Below are 26,516 nucleotides of genomic sequence, written 5' to 3'. Positions count from 1 at the left end.
GAGGAACGTGCCAGGGAGTAGACAGGAGGCTCTCCTGAGCGGGGCGAGGCTTTCGCAAGGAGTGAACAGTGGGAACATACGATCAGTGAGGAGCTGAGGAGGCGGCTGCCGTTGTCCCCTGGTTAGTGGGGGTGGGGATGACAGGCAGGGCCGCGCTGTCGGGATGTGGGCCCTAACCTAGGCCTGATGTTCTGACACCTCCGGCCATGGAGACGGTGGTGGAGGGAACAGATCTGAGGGATGTTTGGAGGGAAGACCTGATAGCATCTGACAGTTTGGGTATAACGGGCAATGAAAGCAGAAAAGTGGAAGACAATGTCAGGGCTCCTGAACTAGTGAGACTTCCAGAGACTCAGAAAAGCATTACTGGTCAGGAAGGAATCTAAAATAAGGGGCCATGGGACTTCTGTAACAATGCTAGGAAGTCAGTGCCCGAGAGGTAGTCCTGAGCCAAAGGCATCTTTCAGGCCTCCAGAGCCGCTGGTGGGTGGGCTCCTCCCCTTCTCCAGGCTGTGAGAGCGGGGGCAGCAGCAGTAGGCAGTGCTCTAACTTGGTGGAGGACTGAGCCCCACTACTCAGCACTGAGAGTGACAGAACCCATTCCAAGGGTCTTTTCTTGCCATGGAATGAATTCATAATTTTTTATTATTTTAATCTGTTCTTGTTGTGGAGTCTTGGAAAATGAATTTATTCAGCCCATCACAACACTTAGGTGTGACTGAATACTTTTTTTGTATTGGGGGACCGATACTGGGGATTGAATCCAGGGGCATTCTACCTCTGAGCTACATCCCAACCCTGTTTTATCTTTTATTTTGAACAAGGTTTCATTAAGTTGCAGAGGGCCTCGTGAACCTGCGATCCTCCTATCTCAGCCTCCTGAGTACTGGGAGTTCAAGCATATGCCACCATCTCTGGCTTTGACCAATTAAATTTTAGTTTGAAAACCTACCTAGGAGCCAGGCATAATGGCTCATGCCTATAGTCCCAGCTACTCTGGAGGCTGAGGTAGTAAGGAAGATCACAAGTTCGAGGCCAGCCTGGGCAACGTAGCAAGACCTTGTCTTAAGAACAAAAATACCTACCCAGGAAAATAAAATTCAACATTTTGTCTTCTCTTTCTGTTCTGAGTGTTGTAATGAAATTGGAGAACAAAGAATTTGAGCTGTGCTTGAAAGGTACAAGATGTGATTATTATCTTCATCCATTTGTCTTGACTTTTGTCCCCCTCTTTCTCAGAAGCCTTTTGTCCTCTCCACAAACCACCTCGTCTTTAGGGTTTGTCTCTTGATCCAGAGGGCTCTTGGGGGCAGAGAAGGTCCTCCTAAGATCGGTCGGCTCCTCAGTCCCACCATGATGCCCCACTTCATAACAGCACCGTCTTTGTGCTGCAGCAAGTCCTATGGCAATCAGTTGGGACTCAGAGTCATGTTTGTGGAAGAGAGAGATGACTCCAGTATCCGGAGGAAGGCGGAGGGAGCGCCCAGGTTTCAGCTCTTGCCCTTGAGCTGTAAATTCTCAAGGACTGTCTTATAAATCTCTCGGAGTCACTGTTAGAATCCACATTCCATTGGAGAGCAGTGTGGTGCTGCCTTGCTGATGATCATTTTGAGACTTCCCCCCACCCCAGTTCTGACACTTAAAGCTTCAGAATAAAACTGTAGAGTAAAGCTCCATTTTAGTAGTGTTCTTCCTATTTATTTGTTTGTTTGTTTGTTTTATTATTTTTTAATTTATTTATTTTTTTGGTGGTACTGGGGTTCCTGGAAGCCCTTCTTCCTCCGGGCTGCACTCCCAGACCTATTTTTTTATATTTTTTATTTGGAAACAGGGTCTCTTAAGCCAGCGCGGCTGGCTTCGAACCTGCGCGATCCTCCTGTCTCTGCCTCCCAAGCGCAGGGATCGTAAGCGTGAGCCACCACGCCCGGCGTGTTCTTTCTATGTAGCACAAAAGACATTAGATCCTCCCAGCTGGTATACCCAGAATTTCTCTTCTATATGTATACAAGTACACATGTGTACCTACATGTACACACACGCACAAGGGGCCCACCCTTCACATGCCTTAGAACTGATTGATTCTCTCTACTCTTAAGTGCATATAAGGACCATCCACGTACTTCAGGACCAGGCCATGCCGTCTCTAAAGCTTGGTTGCTGTGACTAGACAGCAAGTCAGTTTAGGTGATGCTTACCTAAAGATTATTTTGTTTCACAGAATTTCTCTATGGTGTCTCTTTCTCTCTCCTTCCAGAGGGCCAGTTGAGAGTGGATGCCAATGTATCCGTGCATCACCCCGGAGAGCCCCTGGGCATCCGAACCGAGGTGAAGAACCTCAACAGCCTCAGGTTCTTGGCCAAAGCCATCGGTGAGTGGCGGCTGCTATTTCTGCTGTTCTCTTTGTATCCGTCATCTCTCGCTGAGTAGCAAGCCTCCTCACCCTTAGTGGCTCATGCAGGAAGCCCTTTGGGTGGCTTTTTGTTCCTGTCTCTGCTACCTCATGAAGTTGTGCAAAACCAGCAGGTCAGCAAAAGGTTCGAGATGACCTGACTCGGACGTGGCGGGAGGGTCAGCACTGGGGCCTGCAGACGTTCTCTCTCTGTAGTTCTTTGCTCACCTAGCCCAGACTTTCTTACTGGCCTGTGGGAGCATTCCAGGGGATGGAGGCGGAAGTTTCAGTATGGTTTGGATCTTACACTCTAGAACTGGCACAGTGGTTCTTCCAATGTATTCTATTCAAAGTAGGTTGAATTCAAAACAGGGAGGGAAAATAGGTTTCCTCCCATAGGTTTCATCCCCCTATAGGAGGATTCACAAACTATTGTGGCCGTGTCTTACCATTAATCACATTCTTTATAAAGTCAGGTTTATTCGTTTTAAATTGACTGTGGCTTGGCCTAATTGGCCAGTATATTTTTCTACTTTTTACTGTTTTCAAATAATAGGTTCCATGGCCTTTGTAATCGAGATTGGTCTTATTGGAGCTCACACTGTGGGTATTTCATTGATAGAAAATGTATAATTACTAAAATGGGATAGATTAGTTAGATGAACATCTGGGCAGTCCCCTAGAAGCCAATGTCCATGTATTCTGAGTAGAGGGTATTTCAGAAGACGAAAATTGTTTTTTAAATCAAAGCTAAAAGGAGAAGGAGGGAGGGGCCATTTGAAAGTACATCCCTTCAGGAATGGACAAGCAACACAGCTGAATGTGTTGCCAGGATGTTGCTGTAACCAAAATATTTAGTAGAATCCTGGGTCTTATCAAGAAAACTATTGGGAACAATACAGAAAAGATTGTTTTAGTTTTGGGTAAATTTATTATCCCAAACTCAAAATGACCAGCCAGCCTCAGTGAAGACACTCTCAGGTCTACAAATTTTCACTAAAATGGTCAACTGGATAACTCACAGGAGGAGGAAGAAAATGGAAGATACACTAAAGAGGATGAGCTCTTCTGTCTCTAAAAGGAGGCACAACCATGTTTCTGAAGCTTCGAAAGGCGTGAGTCAGGGAAATTCATGCTTATAACCCAAGTTTGTGAACAGGAGAGGCTTAGAACAAATGGAAGAAAGTCCCATGTCACCTTGGATGTGGTACTGTTCTATGACTTGTACTTCTAAGAGGTGATAAAGGTAAGTTTAAAAAAAATCAAGAAACCATATTATAAGTAGAGTCCGCCATGATGATTATGAAGGAGCCTCCTGGTATGTTTCTGGTCACTCCTAACTTTCTTTCTTTTTTTTTTGGTGGGGGGGTGTCTGGTGATGGAACCCAGGGACATTCAACCTCTGAGCTACGCCCCCTGCCCTATTTTTATTCTTTATTTCGAAACAGGGGCTCACTAAGTTGCAGAGGGGCTCACTAAGTAGCTGAGGCTGTCCACCAACTGCAGTCCTCCTGTCTCAGCCTCCCGAATGCTGGGATTACAAGCGTGCGCCACGACGCCTGGCTATTCCTAACCTTTTGCCATAGGGAGTGCCCTTTGGAGCAACCGGCAGATTATTTTACCTATGGCCCAACTCAGAATGGAAGAACCAAAGTGTTGTCATCATGAGCTTAATTCTCCAAGCCTGTAACTTTTCCACTATGTTTTCTCCCTGCAGTGGGCTTTTTGGCTAACATAATCTCATGTCAATCAAAGAGAGCATTGGGAGAGGTGAAGTAACAAAGGAGACATTTTGTTGTTGCTACTTATTAACAGTTCAAAGGGCATGAATCTGAGCAAGGGAATGTGGTGCCTTGATGAGGAGGGAGGGAAGTGGAAATTTTATTTATTTATTTGTTTGTTTGCTTTTTATTTATTTTTTGTGGTACTAAGAGTGGAACCCAGGGGCTTTTCTACCTTCGGGCTATACTCTCAGACCTATTTATTTGGAAACAGGGTCTCACTAAGTAGCTGAGGCTGGCTTTGAACCTGTGTGATCCTCCTGTCTCAGCCTCCCAAGAGCTGGGATTACAAGTGTGCGCCACCACGCTTGGCTTGGAAGTTTTATTTTAAAGGAGCTTAGCAATAGTCTGTCTGCCTTGTTTGATGGTTAGGGAGCATTCCATGGGCCAGAAGTTCTTAGTCATTTGAGATTACAAGATCCTGTTGAAAATAGAAACTTAGGAATCCTCTCTCCAAAACATGTACATATGCACACATCCACACTGTAATAATTGAGCGGGGCGGAGGGGAGAGGTCCATAGCCCTTTGCAGCCCATCTACAGATGACAGGTAAAAACTCCTGACAGGCACCGAGCCTAGATCTGCAGTCATTAGACAAACATTTGCTCGTCCCTGTTTCTGCCAGGTTTTATAATCTCTTCTGGGTTGCTTGATTTCTGTGAACCCGAGTTTTCTCAACAAAACCAGGGAGCAGGGCTTTTCAACATGGTGATACTCTTTTTAGCATCACCATTCCATGATGGCAATGATATAACACACAAGGGAAGGATTATTATAAACAATCTTCTTGATGATTTTTTTACCTAAAAATTAAGAAATGAGTGGGGCATGATGGCACTAGATTACATGTCTATAATCTTAGTATTTGAGGGACTGAGACAAGAGGATTCCAAGTTCAAGACCAGCCTCAGCAATGTAGCAAGACTCTCAGGAACCTAGCAAGACCCTCTTTAGAAAAAAGAAAAGATAAAAAATGCTGGGGGTATATCTTGGAGATAGACTGCTTCTGGGTTCAATTCCTAGTACTACCCAAAAAAAAGTCAAGAAATATTTCAAAGTATCTAATTATTGCAGCTGCGTGGATGAAAGGTATAATAAAAATGTTACTACAATTTTGTGTTTTTCATAGACTATGAAATTCAGAGACAAATTGATGAACTTGAGAATGGAGGTGAGATTCTGAATGAAACACGCTCATTTGATTACAAGCTGGGGTGAGTTTGTATTCGTATAATCTTGACCATGGCCACAGGGGGCACAGTAGGTCTGGACTCAGTTACAGACCTGAACCCCGAGGAATGTCCTTCGCTTCTCTGTACTTTGATTTTCTCATTAGTAAAATTAAAAGAACATTGTGCCCTACAGGGATGTTATCTGTCCTATCAGACACTTAAGAAATGTAAGCTGATGTAGACTTATATAGAAGTGCTTGGCCTTAGATCCTAGGCCTCCCCTTGGTTCCAGCTTACCTGCTTTGTGGCAAGGAGCTTTACTTCCTTAAATAATCTACCAGACCTTGGTCTGCTCAAGCCAGAGGTTAAAGAGAGCTATAGCCTGGTTATAGGGATGCTTTTGTTTGCTTATTTATAATTTTGGCCCTGCTTTTCTGACTTGGAATTTTGAGTCTTTTATACTTTAAGCACACTACTGAAGAAAGCTCAGAAGTCTAATTTCAAGCTGGCTAAAATCTGGGAGCATTGTCTGGGGGTGTAGGTCAGTGGGAGAGAACTAGCCTAGCATGTATGAATCCCCAGTTTCTCTCCCCAGCATTGAGAAGAAAAGAAGAAAAAAAAAGCTAGAAACACTGAAGCGTGTGTGTGTGGTTTTTTTGTTGTTTGTTTGTTGGTTTTGTGGGTTTTTTTGGTCTTTTTGACACTGGGAGATTGAACCCAGAGCGTCGTGCTTGCAGAGCAAGTACTTTGCCTTTGAGCCACATACCAACCCATATTTTTAAAAATTATCTTTCTAGGCATTTTTGGTTTTTATTGTCTTTTAACATATCTATATAAGTATCCCCTATGAAAGGCTAAAGGGCTTGAATTTGCTTGTATCCCTTGTCGGCAAGGGAAACCCTGTTTTAGCTTTACATTACTGTAACAAATACCTGAGATAAGGGTTATTGTGGCTCGTCGTCTTAGGGGTTTCAGTCCATGATTGGTTTGCTCTGTTGCTTTGGACCCATGTGACTTATCATGGCAGAAGTGCATGATGGGAAAAAAGCATTTACCTCCTAGTTTGGAAAGGAGAGAAGGAGAGCTCGGGGTCCCACGGTTTCTTTTCATGGGAAGACTCCCAGCAACCTCCCTCCCACTAGGCCCCACCTCTTTTTTTTTTTTTTTTTTTGGTGGTGGTACTGGGGTTCCTGGAAACCCTTCTACTTCCGGGCTACACTCCCAGACCTATTTTTTTATATTTTTATTTGGAAACAGGGTCTCTTAAGCCAGCGCAGCTGGCTTCGAACCTGCGCGATCCTCCTGTCTCCACCTCTCAAGCGCAGGGATTACAAGCGTGCGCCACCACGCCCGGCTGGCCCCACCTCTTAAAGTTTCTACCAGTAGCACCAAGCTGAGGATCACACCTTTAACAACATGAGCCTTTGGGAGACACCCAAGATCTAAACTGTAGCAAACCATTTTCTGCATGTAGGCTAGCTGGTGTTGCATGCAATGTTTGCTTAATGTTTTCTTCTTTACCTCTTGTAGATGCACTGTACCAATGAGAGACAAAGAAGGAAAACAAGACTACAGGTGCTTACTCCCATCATGTCAAAATGCCATTACTTACTTGGGGTTAGGGGGATATATTCAAATCCATTGGAAGAGCAACATAATGATCCTGGGAGTTTTTAGGAAACATTTTTTGTTATCACATTATGGAAAACTGAGTTCCTATTTTATGCATATACTGAAAATAATTTATTCTTGACTTGGTAGTCTCAGAGTTCCTTATTTGATGGATTCAGCTGTTGGAAGACACTTGTTTACTCTTGTACAATAGTTGTTATAGTTGAGCTAAGAGGGTGGCAATTGATGTTGGGGCCTGGGCTGTTCTTGTTCTTACACTCAGTAGCAAATTGTGTAATAGACTGAAGTTCACTGAGAAGAAATGAAAAAAGAGATGTTTATGTTAATGGCATTTCCCTTAAAACCTCAATGGATGCTATTTCATTGACAAACAAGTTGCACTTAATAGGAGATCTGCAAATAAAGCAAATAATGATAGGATTAAATTAAATTGAGCTTTTACGTTTTCCCATTGAGTTTAGCAGATTGCAAAGAAAGTTTTAAGCAGTAAAATTGTTGAGATTAGCCCACCTTTCCTTTGCAAAGTGCAAGATAAGTGCATCTGTTGCTGTCGGTGAGGTTGAAATGTAGACCTCACCCTAGGACTCCTATCAAGCATCTGTCAAAGTTGTTTTAATTACTGTGATATTTTAGGTTCATTCCCTTTTCCCCTATGAGCCTTCTTTGTTCTTCAGTGTTGTTCCCTACTGTATTTATGCTGTTGTCTTACTGAGCATGGAGTCGGCCGTTTCATTAAGCCAGTGGCTTCCACTCAGCCCCTCAGGTAGATGATGAAGCCTCCTTTGGTCTCCTCTTACCTTCAGAAAGCAGAGATCCTTAGCACAGATTGGCATTGGTTCTGGTTGCTTGCTCATCTCCTCTATTACCCTTGAGCCGCCATTTGTTCTGTATTATCCTAATTTTACATAAACCCTTTGACAGTCATGGGCAGAGAGAAGCATTAGTATTAAAATAGAAGAAAAGAAGGGACATGTTTGTTTCATAAGATTATATGCAGTGGTGCAGCTTCCGCATTGAAAAAATTAATTAACTTTACCTGGCTTGCTGGTACACACCTGCAATCTTAGTATTTGAGAGGCTGAGAAAGGATATTGCAGGTTTGTGGTCAGCCTTGGCAACTTAGTGAGATCTTGTTAAGAATAAAAAGGGCTAGGGGTGTAGCTCAGTGGTAGAATGCTCTTGGATTTAATCCCCAAGGCCAAATATCTAATATATATATATATATGTTTAGAGCATTATAGCAGTTTTAGATTGACAGCAAAATTGAGTGGAAATACAGAGTTCTCATACACTCAGGCCCCATGCAGTCTCTCCTCTTACCAACATCTTGCATTTACGTGGCCCGTTGGTTACAATGATGAACCAGCACTGACACCTTATTAGTAACTTAAGTCCATAGTTTACTTTAGGGTCCCTCTCAGTGTTGTACATTCCACATTTTATTTGGGCAAAACCTGTTTCTTTCTTCTTGCCTTTGACAGACACGATAGGAGTCCTTGCGGTAAATGCTACATTCCATCCTCAATGACAGTAACAACTGCACTTACATATCCTACATTTTACAAAGGAACGGTAGGCTAGTCTCAGTAACTTTGCTGCTCTCAAGAAGGATCCCCCTCCCCACTTGACTTTTCATTTATTACACAGATACTACTAAAAAAGAATAGGAATAAAAAATAGGGAAACGTCATCTTTCTTGCTAATAGGTTGTTCTCATTCCTTGTTTCCAGCCTGTGTCTTTATGAGTGTGTACATTGTCCACTATTATAAAAAAAAAAAAAAGCGTGTAGCTTAGCCCTGTGTTATACTTATTTCACTAACCATTGTTTTATAAGCCTGGAGAATGGCAGGATTGGTGATTTGGGTACTTGGCAAGCACTGTGCAAGAACTTTTTGGGGAAACAAGATTGATATATAGGACATTAGAAAACATTTTAAAGTAACATAACATTTAAGCACAGAAACATTCATACCAGTGGTAGATTTGTGGCTTTAATTAATCCAAATGCTGCAAATTCAGGTCCCTTCTCTGTCTGCCCAGGTTTATGCCAGAGCCCAACCTGCCTCCCCTGGTGCTGTATGATACCGCGTCTCTGCCTGCAGGTGCCGACTCTCAGCAAGTGATCAACATTGACCAGATCCGGGACACACTCCCTGAGCTCCCCAGTGTGACCCGCGAGCGGCTTGTGCAGCAGTACGGGATGCTGCCGGAGCACAGCTTCACGTTGCTGGTAGGTGTCGATGGCATGCGGAAATGAACGTGGCTTGCAGGCTAAGTGATGCCCTGTCGAGGCCCCTGCACACACACCTGGCTGCAGACCATTTGCACTGTGGATGCCTCTGAGAAGAGTGAGGCAGGGAACCTTTGCCCACTGGTCTTCATGGTGCAAGCTCCTCCTAACACCAGAGAGGACATGGTCTCCTGTTAGTGATTTCTCCTGTGTGGAAATGAGCAGCTGCTCACAGCAGCCGTGGAGACTTTCTGAATCAGTCTGAAAGTTTTGAAGGAGTGTTTTCCCTAGTGTCTGCAAGACATAAGAAAATCAATGTATAGGGTTTCTAGATGCCTGACAGTATTGAACCACGCCAGGGTCTGGCAAGGTGTTAGGTTCCCAAAAGCCAGTCGGTTGTTTTACCGATAGTGGAAGAAAACATTTATTCCACACAAAATGCTGAAAACTCTGACTAAAAGTATCAGTCCTCTGAGGCTTGCAGATGCATCTAATGGGGCCAGTAGAGAATCTGACACCGTGGAGATCTGCTTAGGGATTTTCCATCCTTTTCAAAGCTGCCGGGGGCTGTGTGGTTTTCTTTGTCCTGGCAACGTTAAAGCAATGTAGCCTCCGTAGTGTAGCATTGTGGTGCAGTTGTCTTCTTGTCTGTGAGATGGAAGTGAAAGTTTTGCAGCTGTAGTTTTATGTGTCTGCCCCAGTCACGGATCAGCAAAGCCTGGACAGACTGGATTTTTGCTTTTTAAGTGACCAGTGATAAGGTGTTACATGCGTATACTTACACTGAGTGACAGCACTCTAGTGGCTTCTGTGGGCAATCAAATGTCGATTGAGTTAATCCTTCTCTTTGTCAGCCGTAAGTCTGCTACTTTGAGAAGCAGCCAGGGCGCCTCCCATGAAAACTTTTCCTGCCAGTAATGATCAGGCACACTCAGTTACTTGCTAATACTCAGGCCGACTTGGTCGCTGCCTCCAGTGGGCTGCTGTGGCATCTCATTCACACAGTGTGTGTTTCCATCATCCATTTTAGCTGCTTATTGGTGCATCTCATGCAGTATCTTGAAGGCCAGCGCCCTTTCAGCCTTACAGCCACTCAGCTGGTGAGCACATCAGCAGTGCTCAGCACCAGCCCTTTGTAGGAATCAAGTGACCAGTGTCCTGTACAGAGCTCCTCTTTGCCCCAGCCTCTGACGACGCAAGGACTTTTCCGAGGCTGATGTAAAATCCTATTAGTTTTTTATATCTTCCCCATCATCTTCACCATGTGAATTTCTAGCCCACTTGAAATAAATGCTGCATTCAAGATCTGCCTTTCATTACCTTTGCCAGCTTATATGGGGGTTGGAAAGGTAGGGGAGCATGGCCACCAGCCTCAGGGATGGCAGATAATTCTCCTCCTTTGGCATTTGGCCTTTGACCAGCTGGATGGCCTCTTTGAGGTCATGTGTGATGCACTGAGGTTTCTTGACCAATTCTTTGCTCAGCACTGTTTTATTTGTTGAAGAATTTAACAAATAAAATATTCAAAACCCTTTTCATATATTAGCCTCTCCACAAGAAAAGAGGAAGGACCTTTTGGAGTCTCCTCTCAAGAATACAGCTATTTGTTTTAAAGGCACTGTCTGAAAATGTGTGCCCCATTCCAAGAGTCTCCCTGGCGCGGTCTCACTTGCCCCTGGATGCGCGTGTGCTGGGGGTGGCCTCTGCCTCACCTCGCTGTGAGGGTGGGAACATTTCCACATGGTATTTGTGTCTTAGTCTTTATTTATGTGTCCTTGGTTGGGCCAGAACCTAGCAGGCCATGAAAAAGCATTTACCAAGGGTTAGCAAATAAGTGAGTCTTCATTTTAATAGTTTAAGACCTTGTTGAGGGAAACCTACTATTCAACTCTTTTATTAGCCTCTCATAGGTAGCAGGTACTGAGACTGGGACAAATTTTGTTTTGTTTTGGTTTGGGTTTTTTGCTTTCTTAGAGTTTATCTATACATACGTGACCCTGTAAGACATATCATATCGCAGTAGATATCAGCAGGACTGGAGCCCAGAGGAGTGGTGACTGACTTGACTGGAACAGGGAACATTAACAAGCCATTTTTTAAAAAAAGACTTATGTTTTGGTATCTTAAAAATATGCTTATTTTTATAGCTTACAGATAATGTATTAGGTGATTCATTGGTTTTTATTTTCTATTTAAGGGGTCTAGTACTGGAAATTTCCAAGATGAATGCAAATAGAACAAGATGGGAATGGACAGAGAATGATTTAAACAGATTGTTTTCCCAAAATTAGGCAGCCTGAGCCTTTTATGACTTTGTAATCATTGGAAGCCAGGTTACTCATAGCAGTCCCAAAAATGGTATGTTCATGTTTTTCCCTGCCTTCATCAGAAACACAACAGATTGCTGAGAAGGGCAGATGCACAAATCTAATGAACCCTCTTTCAATTTGAAGAGTGCCCAGGAGTATTCATTAAATAAATAGCAGTGGTGGAGGTGTGCCTTGCAGAGCTCCAACTCCATGCTCCATGCCTTCGGTTGCTTATTTAATTAAGCAGCACGCGCATGCCCCCATCCACACTCCAGTGCCCTCCCCACACATTACAAAAAAACTTGAGAATTTAACTCATCTTTCATTTATCTTGTCATTCTCATGTGCAGTAAGCACTGAATTACGTATTGTTAGCATTTTCTTTGATATTATAGAAGTCTGATGTACTTTAGCGTCCACCACGATATCAGGCTCATAGTAAGTAGGTATTCTGTGACTGGATGGACAGATGAGCGAATGGGATACCATTCCCCCAGGAAATCCTGGGGGAAGTGCTGTTGTTGATACAAGCATCCCTGCTTCCAAAGGCCAGGCACATGAACCACCCTCTGACACCCAGCAAACCAGGGTGACTCATGTGTCATTGAACTCTGGGTGAGAAGACCTGGATGGCCGCTTCAAGGACACCACATCCCATGACTAATTGCAAGTCTCTTGGGCTCTGAACTAGTTTCACTGGGTTGTTAAATCCAGTCTACATTCTGACTTTTTCTTAGATTTCCTGAGAATCCCTCCAAAAGCCTGTTTTACTGTATTTCTGTTCTTTCCTTGTTTCAGCCTGTTTGGCTAACCTTGCTTCCCTGTCTGGGGTCGAAGTGCCTCGCTTCCCGTCTCACTTGTAGAAATTAAGGAGTAGAATGTGCAAGCTGAGACCCAGGTATTAGGATTCTTAAAAAGTGACAGATTCTAATAGCCTAACAAGTCTCCTCTGAGTCAGTTTATCCAAACATAATTACTAGAATGATCAGGATTATACGCATGTGCATTTTTCTTCGCAAAGTCATCCCAGGCTAGTTTCCGTGGGGGGGCCTCTTCTTAAACTCTGTGTCTGATTCACTCACAGAATGCAGGCAAGTCATAGCCGTTCGCCTGAGCTGCACACTCAAAAGGCTGCTTGTTTGCAGCATGCTCTGCAGTCTCAGTGTTCCACCTTCTCACCGTCCTCATGACAGCCCTCCAAGGCAGCCATCATTCCTCTCCTCGTCTGTAGGCAAGGAAACATAACCTCTTGGTTAAGTAACTTTCCCAAACCTGTGTTGGAGCCAAGCGCCCACCTGGCCGACCTTGGGGTCAGGCTTTTTGTTTCTGAGCCCTCCTGCCCACTTGCATGTAGGATGTTCTTTGGTGTCAAATGAAGAAAGTGAGTAATGGCTGCTTTAGATTGCTTTTATTTCATTAGTGGACAAAACTAAGAGTTTTTACTTCTGTTAATGTTAGAGCTTTATACAGTCCCATGAATGGTTTGTGAAGCACAGAGAACATAGGTTTCTTTAAAAATTTGACCACTCCTCTTGTTTTTTTTAAGATGCCAGACTGCCCTATACACAAACATATCAAGTGTTGTCTACCCAATTTAGTGAAAATCAGTCAACTCCAATGAAAATCAGAAGCCATGTCGACTTTCCAAGTGGAAAGATTAAGTCAGAAAGAAGTCGAGTAAGCTGTCCTTACTCATTTGGGCTCTTAAACTTTCTGCGGGAGGGGCAGGGCTCCTGTCTGAGTCACTGAGAAGAGTCTCCACCTGGGTCAGTCTGCAGGGGTTGCAGGATGGTTTTGTGTGATGCCTCGTCTTCCTGCCTGACACATAATAGGCACTTGTAAGGAACAGACATGCACTGTCAGGGCAGCCAGTTGTGTGAAGTCAGCAGACAGAAAGACTCAAGCCTCATCGTGCATGGAGGGATGGCAGGTGGAGCAATCCCAGGTCGGTGTTCCTTGAGGGCTCGCTGGACTTGCCACAGCCCCCCACCCTGCTGTTACCAAAGGCAAGTGCTTCAGCTCAGCCATCTAACTTTCAACACGCTTGAGTAGCCCCCTGGGACAGTGGGTTCAAGCACCGACCAAAGGACGGATAGATGTTCTAGAGCTCTACTCTCACCTTTGACCCTTAGGAGCTGGGCGGCCTCTGTAAACATAACCAGAGCTATTCCCTTCCCCAGATGAAAGAGGAGGGGCTGACTCACCCCAAAGAGGTCTCAATCTTCATCGAAGTCTGAAAAAACTCCCAAGTGTAGCCAAACAGACTCCTGAGAATATGCTGCCAGGGAGAAAAGCGTCGGCAACAGACAGCAAGGGAGGTGGCCCCGTGATGGCCATGCAAGGCAGGATACACAAAAAGCCTGCCTGGCCCCGGTGAGTCTAGGAAAGTGGGACTGTGAACCCCAAATCAGTAAGTAGTGCTGTTGTGTCTGTCCGTCCGTCTTCGTATTCAGCCTCAAGAGGTATCATCTTATTTGAACAACTTTATTTTCTCTGGCTGATTCTCCCCCATTGAAAGTCTTAGTCCTTTGTTTCTGACATCTCAGAAAAGGTTATGGTGTCGCCAAGGGACAAAGAAACAGAAAAGCTATCATGACCACAGTTGGTTGCTAAATGGATTGTTTTTCAAGAATTTTACTTTAGGTCTCCACTAAGCTAGAAATGGCTTGGTTTGCTTTCTGGATGAATTGCCTATGAAAAGATTTCCCATGATAAATGCCTATATATCCCATATGTAGTAGTACTTTAAGGCTAATAGTTTGAATACTATCCGAAACAATATTTACTGGTTTTAGACGGCTAGTTTTCACCTTCAAACTACTGTTGAAGGAAAATCCATTTGGTCAACATTGATGTGTGCCATATTTCAGCTCAATGCAATTTTCAAAATTGTTCTTCAATTTATAAATTGCACCTGAGGCTTGCCATCTTAAGGTTTTTTTCTCCTCCACCACCTCCTCCTCCTCCTCCTCCTCCTCCTCCTCCTCATCCTTTTTCTTCTTTTTGGTACTATTGATTGAACCCAGGGGCATTCTACCTCTGAGCTGTGCTTATTTTGAAACGGGGTCTCACTAGGTTACTAAGAGTCTCACTACAATGCTGGGGGCTGGTCTTGAACCTGCCATCCTCCTGTCTCAGCTTCCCAAGTACTGTGATTACAGGCATGCACCATCATGCCTGGATTATGAGTGCTTTTATAGCTAAACTGTGTCCTAAAAAAAAGAAGCATAATTTTATTCTGATAAAGTTGAATAAAAAGGTGCATCTTCCAGTTCTACCCCCACAAAAATATTTTGGATTCAAGTGACTAGGGGCCTTTAGAGGTGAGGATGCTCTGGGCTACGAGCCATTTGACCTTCAGGAACATGGCAACTGGGGGAAAGTGCAGGAAGAGCAAAGTCCTTAGCTACCAGCCTTGGTTACAGGTACAGCTTACCATGTGTTGTTCTGTTCCCAACTCATCCCAAAGCTGGATTTTCTTTTTCTGAAATGTTTTCTTTTTCAGGACAAATAAAATACACAAATCCAGGTTTCAGGCAGATATGGAGGAGATACACATAGCTGTGTTGCCTTTAAGCTCAGTACTGTGTTGAAGCTGTAGCCAGGTTCTTTCCAGGTTTGGACTAGTTGACAGTGGTGGTTTTAGGTTCTTTGAAATGTGACTACAACCACCATTGGTTTCTTGACAACATGCTTCATGGGTCCCACTCTTAGAGATACAGTCTTTCAACTGTGCCTCTCTGCTGCCAACTCTTATTACCTTAATTGTATGTATTTTGATTATCCAGGGGAATTTCTTGTGCTCAAATTGGTTTCCCTCAACCTCTCTCCTAGAACAAATACATATACATCTCCCAGGATGTAACTCATTTTCACATTAGTCAAACTGTTCCTTACACAGGCCTGAGGCCCCGAGTTGAACTCAGGATACACGCACTTCCTGGCTAAAACCTAGCCAAGTGGGATTGATGAGAGATCTGCTTAGATGTTAGGGCCCTGCTGAGGATGTGACCTAAGGGTGGAAACTGAGAAAGCAGAGCCTCAGTCAGGGCCCGCGGTGAGGGCGCCTCGGCAGGTGGGCGGGAGGGAGCGTGTCACACCTGGAGGCCTGGGTGTGTACGGTCCCGGCCAGAGCATCTCCCCAGTGAGTTGCATGTTGCTTGCGATGGCACTGGTGGTCGAGGGTCCATTTCAGAGCTTCTGCAGACTCGTATTCTTGGAAGTGGCAAGGATGGTTCAGGATGTTTCTAGCTGTCTCCTGACATACTCAAGTGAAAGTCCTGTCTTCCAGCCTCACACCACCAATATACCTTTTGTTTTCCCCACTGAAGACTTCTGTCTGGATGAGAGATGTTTTTGCTCACAGAAGCATTCACTGAAAAATTTTTCCTCGTTTCCATCACAGACCAGAGCTACCACCCACAAACATTCCCGCCCTTCATCTTCCTATAACTTCTACGTCCTGGCCTGGAATCATTGCTTTCTTGGCCCTCTCACCTCATTTCCACCCCAACACTGGCATTTGCTGTTACTTTGTTGAGTTTGAGTTTTGTTTTCTGGCTCTCTAAGGATGACCAGTTCGTGGGCAGGAGGACGCAGAGCCCTGCTGATCCGCAGCTGGCGGGCTCTCAGTGTTCCTCAGTTGCTCAGCTGCCGCTCGCCCCACACCCTTGCCACGCTGAACGGGTGCAGTTCCCATCTGTGTCTGCAGAATGCCTCATTGTGGCACGATTCGGTCTGCAGAGGCAGGGCTCCCTCCACATGTGCGACTAGGTTTAGTCGGGTCTAAACCTGCCACTTGCATTGCCCATAGTGAAGGAGCGAGAGGGGGATAAATACAGTACAGTACGCTTAATATCCAAAGTAAGGAGGAATCATGGGACAGGTCCGATTGTGTTAGAGGTACTGGAGAACTGTGCAGCATCTAGGAGCTCACAGTACTTCTCCGGCGCAGTGGTTCATAGACAGGAGGCCCAGGGACCCCTGGCCACCCTCCCGTCCACGGGAGCCCAGTGTGGAGGGGCGTGGGCCAGCTGCCGTCTTCCTCCCGAATGTAAGAACTGGAGTGCACCGTGCCACGTGGCCTAGGTGTACCTTGGCAGAGGCAAACAGTGAGTTTGCCTTTTTCTCCTTCCAATTTCTAGGCTAATTGCTGGGGGCCTCTGCAACATATTTAATATGTTGAGAACCTTTGAACAGCTGGCAGTTATCAATTAAAATAATGAAAGCATTGGGAAAGTGCTTTCTTTTGGTGAGCTCGTCTCCCGTGCCTGGCACTGATAGGTGCTCAGTTTCAGTCCCCAGGAAGGTAGCGACTCTGTCCTTCCCTTTCTCAAAGGCACTGTCCGTAGCACAGAGGTTAGGAGCACAGGCTAGCCAGGTGCAGTGGCACATGCCTGTCATCCCAGTACCTGGGAGGCTGGGACAGGAGGATCACAGGTTCAAGGCCAGTCTCAGCAGCTTAATAAGACCCTGTATCAAAATAAAAAGTAGCCAGGCGTGGTGGTGCATGCTTGTAATCCTATTACCATTACTTGGGAGGCTGAGACAGGAAGTTCGCTGGTTCTAGGATAGCCTCAGCAATGTAGTGAGACTCTCAGTATCCTAGCAAGACCCTGTTTCAAAAGCAAAAAATAAAAAGGCTGGGAGTAGAATGTTCCTGGGTTCAATCCTCAGTATTAAAAAAAGTAACAAATAATAAAAAGTATAAAGGACTTGAGGGTATAGCTTAGAGGTAGAATGTTCCTGGATTCGGTCCCAAGTACCCTCCCTCCAAGAAAAGCACAGACTGCCGAGGTTTGAACCCTTGCTCTGCGGCTCTCCTGCTCACCAAACTAGTGCCTCAGTGTCCTTATCTGCAAGAGAATCCTGATGTCCTTAGCTCACGGGGGTTTTGTTGGAATTAAGTGACTTGATGTGGAGAAAACACTTAGTGCTGGGCACCTGTGACTGTTATTGTCATGACCCACATGCAGCCGCCCGTAGCGCTGACTGCTGATCCCTGTGTCTGATGGGAACAGTAGAATCATGGGACAGGTAGGTCTGCTTGTGTTAGAGGTACTAGAGAACTGTGCAGCATCTAGGGAGCTCACAGTAACTTCCCTGGTGCAGTGGTTCATAGACAACCATGGTCCAAAAATATTGAATGGGAAATTCCATAATTCTTAAGTTTCTAAAAGCTTTTATGGCAATCTATTATTATAATTTCTCAATTTTATTATTAGGTATTATTAATCTTACTGTGTCTAATTTACAAATTAAAACCTTATCATAGGTATATATGAATAGGAAACGACTTGGAGTTTTGTACTGTCTGAGGTTTCTGGGGTCTTGGAATGCATCCCCTGTGGATAAGGAAGACTACTATATTTAGTAAATACTCTGGAGAGCCGTAACCAGCCCAGGTTCACTAATCTTGGGTCCCTCGTAGCTGCCAGGACACTCCCTGCCACATAACCAGCTGTTCCTCAGGAGCTTTCTGGGCTGCATTTCTTCTCTGAGTCTGCCCTCGGGCAGCTGCCTCTATCGGGTTTCATTCTACTTATAACTCTAACCTCATTTCTGGACTGCCATCAGGTTCACAGGGTGTGTGACTTAGAGCAAGAGTTGCAGTTGAGAAACCAGCCTTCATCCTGTCCCACCCCGCTGGTCTTCAGATGCTTTATCAGCTCTGAGGGTACGTTACAGAAGCCGACTTGGGGACAGATTGCTTCCCCGACCCCTGTGAGAACAGACTGAGGCTCCTCCCAGAGCGTGGGGAAGGCGAGATGATCCCTGCGCTCGTCTTCACGTCAGCGTCGATCAGCTGACAAACCTACTCGTGATTGAGGGTCCCTGTTAGTGTCTCGGAGGCTGACCTGGCACTGGCTCTGGGTGTGATTGAATGCTTTGGGAAATTTGGTTAAAATGGGAAAAACATAGCTGGGCGTGCTAGCGCACGCTTGTAAACTCAGCGTTTGGGAGGCCGACACAGGAGGATTGTGGTTCACGAACAGCCTCAGAGACTACCTAGCCCTTTGCAACTCAGTGAGACCCTGTTTCAAAATAAAAGTAAAGAATAAAAAATAGGGCTGAGGGTGTAGCTCAGAGGTAGAATGCCCCCTGGGTTCCATCGCTAGTACCGCAAAAACAAAACAACAACAAAAAAAGTGAAAAAGATGCTTCCGGCCAGAGTTCTGAGCCTGTGTGGCATACACATAGATCGGACCTGCTGTCCCTGCCGCTTTAGGCATCTGAGAAGGCTCAGTCAAGTCACACCAGCCAGGAGACCTGACTCACTGTGAGCCGCAGTCAGCCCTGTCGGACATAGGATGGATCAGTGCTTGTGGCTCTGGGGAGGCTGTTAAAGGTCCCGAGATGCAGTGTCCTTTCCACATTGCCCTTGATATCACTTTTATATCTGGGAGTTACCAGTCCGCTGTTTTTCTCAGAAAACCAGATGGCTGCACCATTGTGTTCACCAGAGACCTCAGACCTGTGCCGGCCTTATTAGCATTTGCCAGTCTTCTAGGAGAACTAGAAAGACTAGGAAACCAGAATGCCTGCCTGTTTTTCCCTGGAAAGCGGCTTCTGCTCTGATGAGCCAGAGCAGGCAGCCCCGTGCAGCCCTTATTGATCCATCACCTCTGGACAGCTGTAGCCGCAGCAGCAGCAGCAGCAGCAGCAGCACAGCCTCCGCCAGCCCCACTCCCCATAGTCTTCACGTCCGCTTTAAATTGTGCGCTGAAACCACGTATCCCCAGTGAAGTACAGTTCCCGCTCGGAGAGGCTTCATCACAGCACTGACATGAAAAGACAAACAGAAATCTGACTTGCCATGTTATCCATCCAATAAAAAACCACCCAAGAGTAGAGGAATAGATATTCATCACGTCCCGGCCACTCAGCCAAGCCTGTGAGCTCGAGCGCGGTATTTCTGGGTAGATTTCGGAAGGTTTCCCCTGGCAAAGCAGAGTTCTCCTCTGACAGCTCACTCTGCCAGCGGGCCAGCCCTTAGGGGTAGGAGAAAGGGAGCCGTGCCCAGCTGGTTTGGGCCAGAGAGCGTGTTCTTCCCCTGTGGTCTGTGCACCGTTGTGGAAGTCCGACTACTTCCCTGGAAGCTGAGCAGCACTTCCTCTTCGTGTTGCCCGGATTCTTTCTCTGTGGTCAAGCTTGGGTGCTGGGTGGCCTTTGCCCTGGTGTAGCACAAGCAGAATAATAGCACTGGCACAAAAGGAGATTCAGGAGATGATTATGGGATTATTCAGTAGGTTTGTCACCAGAGAATTTATCTGTTACAAAAGGCATGCAGATATTTTTTATTATGGAATTTCTGCTTTAACAATATATGTGCCTATGTGTATATATTACAGCTTCTCCAGTAGCTACACTTTGATACTACTTTGTTAGAATGTCTTCCTTCTTCCCTGTAATTTGCTATTTTTTTTCAGAAAATTCTTTAAAATTCTAATGAAGGGTTATCTAAAAGGGGCAAGGATAGGACCTTAACTGCAATGTGAACCTAAAAATGAAAAAAAGAGTATTTCAAGGAAAGAATGGTTTTATTTGGATTCCAGCACTATCAGCCTTCCCTGCATGAATAGGACATGTTTGTTTGTTTGTCTGTTTTTACTGAAATCCTAGGAATTGACATAGCAAAATGTCTGAGTTCTGCCAGGTCACTCGGCGCTGGCAACTAGCCACTCGTACGTAACCTGGCAAGTGTCCTGGTCACTCTCACGTGTAAGTGTGGGGAGCCCAATATGAAAGGTGAATGCGGATGAGCATGGGTGCGCGACTTCTTAGAGCAAGCGCTGTGTGACAGGTCCCTGATCCATCCACTGGTACTTACCAAGCAGCCGCCGTGGCCCAGCGCTGCTCTGGCTCTACTTATAGATGGAGCAGGAATGGCCTGGCCCTGACTCATGCAGCCAGCTGTCCAGAGGGGCCAGTCAGTAAAGTCTTCATGAAACAAGTATCAACCCAGCCGATGACGTCCTGGGGCACGGTGGGAGGCCGCTGTACTGAGCGGGCTCAGGGCCCGAAGCCTCCGCTCCCTCCGCCCTCCGCAGCCGGCCCTACCGTCATGTGCGCCCATGCTCTCCTCAGTGTGAAGCATTCCAGAACCAGTAGCTACACTTTGATACTACTTTGTTAGAATGTCTTCCTTCTTCCCTGTAATTTACTATTTTTTTTCAGAAAATTCTTTAAAATTCTAATGAAGGGTTATCTAAAAGGGGCAAGGATAGGACCTTAACTGCAATGTGAACCTAAAAATGAAAAAAAGAGTATTTCAAGGAAAGAATGGTTTTATTTGGATTCCAGCACTATCAGCCTTCCCTGCATGAATAGGACATGTTTGTTTGTTTGTCTGTTTTTACTGAAATCCTAGGAATTGACATAGCAAAATGTCTGAGTTCTGCCAGGTCACTCGGCGCTGGCAACTAGCCACTCGTACGTAACCTGTTAAGTGTCCTGGTCACTCTCACGTGTAAGTGTGGGGAGCCCAGTATGAAAGGTGAATGCGGATGAGCATGGGTGCGCGACTTCTTAGAGCAAGCGCTGTGTGACAGGTCCCTGATTCATCCACTGGTACTTACCAAGCAGCCGCCGTGGCCCAGCGCTGCTCTGACTCTACTTATAGATGGAGCAGGAATGGCCTGGCCCTGACTCATGCAGCCAGCTGTCCAGAGGGGCCAGTCAGTAAAGTCTTCATGAAACAAGTATCAACCCAGCCGATGACGTCCTGGGGCACGGTGGGAGGCCGCTTTACTGAGCGGGCTCAGGGCCCGAAGCCTCCGCTCCCTCCGCCCTCCGCAGCCGGCCCTACCGTTCATGTGCGCCCATGCTCTCCTCAGTGTGAAGCATTCCAGAACCAGTCCTGTCTGTCTCTTGGGGTGACGTGAAGGTGTTATGATCCACTTTTAATTTCTTAGAGATAGAATATTCTCTTTGTTCCTTCTTAATTTGCTCCATTTCTCATCTCCTTTTCTGACAACCACCAGGACTTCTAGCAGAGGACGGGCAAGAAAAAGGCATTCAACTCAGGTCAGACAGGGTGGGCCTGGTTCGTAGCTTAAGGATGAAGGCCTCTGGGCACATGCGGGAAGGACCGGCCAGTGCGGGAGTGAATCTCCCCTCCAGTCTCTGTCTGTGGCCAGGGCTCTCTGAAGTCTGCCCTCCTGTGAGAGAGATGCTGTGTGAATGCAGGGTGGTGATAGTGGGAGTGGGATGGCTTCCGCTTCCTGGAAGCCATCAGGGTTTCCTGGCGAGGCCTCGGTGCTCGGCAAGGGAAGGGTCCTGCAGAGGCCGAAGCCGCCAGTTTCCGTTTGTCTTCAGAATGCTGACCATTCAGTTTCAGGGAAAGGCTTTACATAATTTTTTTTTTTTTTAACAGAATGAAGTTGGCCTACTGGAGTTCTTCCAAAATGTGATAAAAGAAACTAGGGCAGAGCCGAAAAAGGTGACTAACTGGGTCCTCAACACTTTTCTGGGCTATTTAAAGCAACAGAACCTTGCTGTCAGTGAGAGGTGAGTGGGGATTTCTTTCTTCTCTTATGATGATTCTGTGTCCAGAAATGGTAGAAATAGGGCAGGGCGAGTTTTCCCTCTCCCTCCCTAATGTCCCTCAGGGTCCCTAACAAGACAGCAAACAAACCTTGTGAATTCCAGATTCTAAAAATATTCTCCAACCCATCTGAAAATACATCTGTGTGTTCAAATCTCTGAGCACCGTGCCCTTTGTGCTGTGCTGGGGCTTGAAGAAGAGCGAGATGAGTTTGTTGCCCTTGTGGAGAGTGCAGACCTTTAAGAAGACAGACCGCCACCTTGGCGCGGTCCCTGTGCTGGAGGCACGCACAGGCCGCCATGGCTGCTCAGAACGTGGGCCTGACGGGCTGCCCTCGGGACGCGATGCTTGAGCTGAGCCCTGAAGAGCCATGGGGAGCTGTCGAATGGTGGGAGGGCCGGGGCATCTGGACCGAGAGAGCAGAGGAGCCGTGTGTAAAGGCAAGCAGGCATGGCAGGCCAGAGAACCCAGAAACTGCAGGGTGCCGAAGAAGGCTGGCCAGCAAGGTGGGGCCAGCTGGATGGGTGACCAAGGGCCACCTGTAAGACTTATATGCAAAGCCCTAAATCCCGAGCTCACGCCAGTACACGCTGGGGTGTGTCTGTTACTCAGCTTGTGCTGTCGTAACAAGGTCCACAGTATGGGCAGCTTAAACAGACATTTATTCCCACACTTCTGGAGTTCCACAAGTCCAGGATCAGGGTGCCGGCAGTTCATCTTCTCTGTGCATCCTCGTATGTGGGGCACTGGGGAGAGAGAAAGCTCTGTGGTCACTTCTTACAAGGGCATGAGGCCCCTGTGGGGGCCCCACCATCATGACCTCATCTTAACAGAATCACACCCCAAAGGCTCCACTTCCTCAGACTATCACATTGGAGGGAACACAGATCAGAACCCGACAGGGTAGAAGAACACTGAGGGGCAGGAAGCCCTTGGATACATCTCGCAGGAGTGCTGAGGAGCGGTGCCCAGACCCCAGCCGGGTGGCAGTGGCGCAGCCAGATCGCGGCAACAGGTCGGAGCAGCTCACTTACTCCCATCCAACTCCCACCTTTCTTGCTTGGGCGCAGCTGCGAACTGGTCATCAGTCTTTCTTAATCTAGTAGGAGGTAAAGGAAGTGGAATGAGCCCGGAGGGAGGAGGAGGCGCCAGGGTGTCGCACTTGGACGTGCTGAGCCTGAGCCGCCTGTGGGACAGATCCCTGGCAGTAGTCAAAGGCTAGGTGTGTGGAGCTGTGGCCAGTGGGATGGTGAGGTAAGTCCCCGCATCCTCACTGTTCATTGCTGGGCATATGGTTGCTTGACTTTGCCAGGTGCGGCCCACAGCACAGAGGCAGGCACACTCTCAGGGCTGACAGTCTTAGAAGCTGGTGGCGGCTGAGCAGGCAAGAAAGGACCTGCTGAGCTGAGACCGGCATGAGGGATGAGTGGGGCTGGCAGGCAGTCCAAGGGGTAAAGGTCTTCCAAGTGTGGGGACCAGCACGTAGAAACCTTGAAGTTGGTCACAGAAGCCAAAGAAAAGGCTCACGTCAAGAAGGAGACAATGAGTGTGAGCATGAGGAAGAGAGTTCCTTAGGAGGGGTTGACACGCCCCTGCAAGGCCCTGTGCGGGCTGGAGGCCCAGCTGAGGGTGCCCCGTTGCCTCGGCACCCCAGGCCACCGAGAAAGTGGAATGAAGCCGCATATTTCGGCACCATTCCCAAAGGTCGTTTGCACAGAGGCTGTTACGGCTTGGATCTGGAATGCCCCCAGATGCTCCTGTGTTAAAAGTGTGGTCCTACTGCAGCGAGGCCCAGAGTTGGAGCGTTTTGGCAGTGATGGGATTGGGAGTGCTCTACCTTATCAGTGGATGAGTACATTGATAGCTGGTGGACTGCCGGGAGGTGGAGCCTAGTAATTGGGTCACCAGAGTGTGCCCTGGAAGGGAGTTTCTTACCCCACCCCGTCCTCCCACCCCCCTCTCTCTTCCTCTGGTCTCCCTGTTCCTCTCTCCTCGTTTCCTGGCTGCCACGAGTGGAGCAGCTCTCCTTCCTCGCCCTTCTGCCATGGTGTTCTACCCCAGCTCAGCTCCAGAGCAGTGCTTTTGGCCAACCGTGTACTGAGACCTCTCACACCGTGAGCCAGAATCTTTCCTCTGTGTTGTTCTTGCCAGGTGTTTTGGTCCCAGTGATGTAAAGCTAACTAACAGCTGTGCCGTGGCAGCTTCTTCGTAGCCTCTCACTGTCAGAGTACGTGTCCACGTAGCCAACAGATCAGGGCCCCACCCTGAGTTGCTGTCAGTCCTAGACATGCCTGGACTGTGTGTCAGTGTTTGCATCCCAAGTGGAGTTTCCTGTCTACGCAGCACAGCGGGAGAGAGAGGGAGATTCATGCTTGCCGGAAGAATCCAGGAAGATGAGGGACCTGCATTTCCAGAGGAGGTATAGTCCTTTAGCTTTGGCGTCACGGTTACCAGATTGGAGGTTATAATCCATGACACTCCTGCCAGCTAGTCTTGGAAGAGGACCGTGATCTCTTCTAGTAGATGAGGAAACTGAAGCCCGAGAGGAATCAGGTGGCGCAGTAGCTAAGACTGAACCTGTCCTCTGACTCTTGAATTGGTTTCTTCATATATTGGTTAGTGAAATTAAGGGCTCATGAAGCAGCCATGTCAGTAGCTTTTAAAGGAGCTGAGGGATAAATTGGCCTGTTGAGTAAACATGGTGTCCCTGCTATTTCCCTCAACCATTCATAAACACTAGAGTTTTAGAATCCCAAGGGCTCCCAATTCTAAATAAACGTATACTTGGTCATTCCAAAACCAAGTAAAGAGAAAGCAGGAAACCACTCTAATTTATTATTTATGTAGAACAAGAACTGAGAAGCCTAAACCATGTTTTAGCAGTTCTGTTTCTATACAGTTCAAAGAACCTTTAGTTGGACTGGTATCTCCGTCTGCTTTCTGTTGTCAGCACTGCAGACTTGCTGTGTTATAAGGAAAGAGGATTGTGTTGGCTCACAGTGCCGGTCTCCGCTAGAGGGGCCACAGCTGGTGTTGGCCTTCTCACTGGCAGAGTCCCAAAGCCATGCGTGGCATCAGGTGGAAAGGAGAGGAACACGAGGATTAAACTGGCTCTTATAGCAGACCCACTCTTGAGATAACCCACTCATCCACTCAGGGGGGCAGAGCCCTAGTCACCTCTTAGAAGTCCTACCTCCCAATATCACATGATAGGAATTAAGTTTAGCACGTCTTTCAGAAGAGACAGACCACATTCACAGATAGCCACTGGAGGTACCAGCCTAACTGTGCAGCAGACATTAACGACCAGCCTCAGCCACTGGGGCTAATGTTCCAAAGCCAGCTAACCGCGTCCAGTCTCATGATGACACCCAAGCAAGCGGCACTCAGCCATTAACTTTGCAGGTGCTGATTTTTTTTTTTTTTTTTTTTTTTTTTGGTGGCACTGGGGTTCCTGGAAGTCCTTCTACCTCCAGGCTACACTCCCAGACCTATTTTATATATTTTTTTATTTATTTGGAGACAGGGTCTCTTAAGCCAGCTCGGCTGACTATGAACCTGTGCGATCCTCCTGTCTCCGCCTCCCAAGGGCGGGGATTACAAGCGTGCGCTACCACGCCAGGCCAGGTGCTGATTTTGAAAATTCGCATTCATCTTATCAAAAGACTGGTGTTTAAAGTATTCAACCAGGCCGGGCGTGGTGGCGCACGCTTGTAATCCCTGCGCTTGGGAGGCAGAGACAGGAGGATTGCACAGGTTCGAAGCCAGCCACGCTGGCTTAGGAGACCCTGTTTCCAAAAATAAAATAGGTCTGGAGTGTAGCCCGGAGATAGACGGGCTTCCAGGAACCCCAGTACCACACACAAAAAAAAAGGATTCAACCAGAACAGTTCATATGGAACTTGGATCTCTGATTGTTTTGAATAGATTGCTTTAGAAGTGGGATTTTTTTTTTTAAATTAGTAAGTCATCCTAAGTTATTAGTAACAGGGCTGGATTTAATCAAGAAAGTGAAAATTTCGGCTATTTTGTGTATTCTGTAGTAAGATAAGGCAAGTGCAACTGTCCAGTTTTGTTGAATGCCCCAGACCTCCAGGTCTACGGGGTCCAGCCCTGAGCACAGGAACATGGGGAGGCTCTTGAGCCCGGAGGGAGTGTGGTGATAGGGAGATGCGTCCAGCAGAGTCAGACATGGGACAGCAACTGGGAATGGGCCCCAGGCTTCAGGCCCGTGAGAGGCCACTGGGACTGTAGTCTGTAATGTCAGAAACGGTGTGTGGGAATTTATAGGAGGCGTGTCATTACTGTTTTAAGGGATCATTAGGTTTTGCAAAAGTAGGCTAGATTTGCTGGGAGCAGGCAGTGGTTAAAAAAAAAAAAAAAAAAAAAAAAAAAAGCATGGTGATTTGCACCAGATAACAGAAGCATCCTCAGTTGAGAGGGAACATGTGGGGT

General features: G+C 46.7%; 1 protein-coding gene across 1 annotated transcript in view; it reads left to right on the top strand.

Annotated features, from left to right (window-relative positions):
- The window catches only part of GATB (glutamyl-tRNA amidotransferase subunit B), a gene marked incomplete at both ends in the record, with an annotated part of 86,389 nt that overhangs the window by 44,212 nt on the left and 15,661 nt on the right, over nucleotides 1-26,516 (top strand). The window contains 5 exons of the mRNA XM_080697092.1: nucleotides 2,255-2,368; nucleotides 5,301-5,385; nucleotides 6,874-6,918; nucleotides 9,017-9,206; nucleotides 21,891-22,024. Of these exons, the coding sequence (XP_080553218.1) occupies nucleotides 2,255-2,368; nucleotides 5,301-5,385; nucleotides 6,874-6,918; nucleotides 9,017-9,206; nucleotides 21,891-22,024 (568 nt within the window). The remainder of the gene's footprint in view (nucleotides 1-2,254; nucleotides 2,369-5,300; nucleotides 5,386-6,873; nucleotides 6,919-9,016; nucleotides 9,207-21,890; nucleotides 22,025-26,516) is intronic.

This window comes from Muscardinus avellanarius, assembly GCF_963383645.1.
Source record: "Muscardinus avellanarius genome assembly, chromosome: 6".
Classification (NCBI taxonomy): Eukaryota; Metazoa; Chordata; class Mammalia; order Rodentia; family Gliridae; genus Muscardinus; species Muscardinus avellanarius.
The sequence above is the reverse complement of the archived record's forward strand: the minus strand, read 5'-3'. Positions and strand labels throughout refer to the sequence as shown.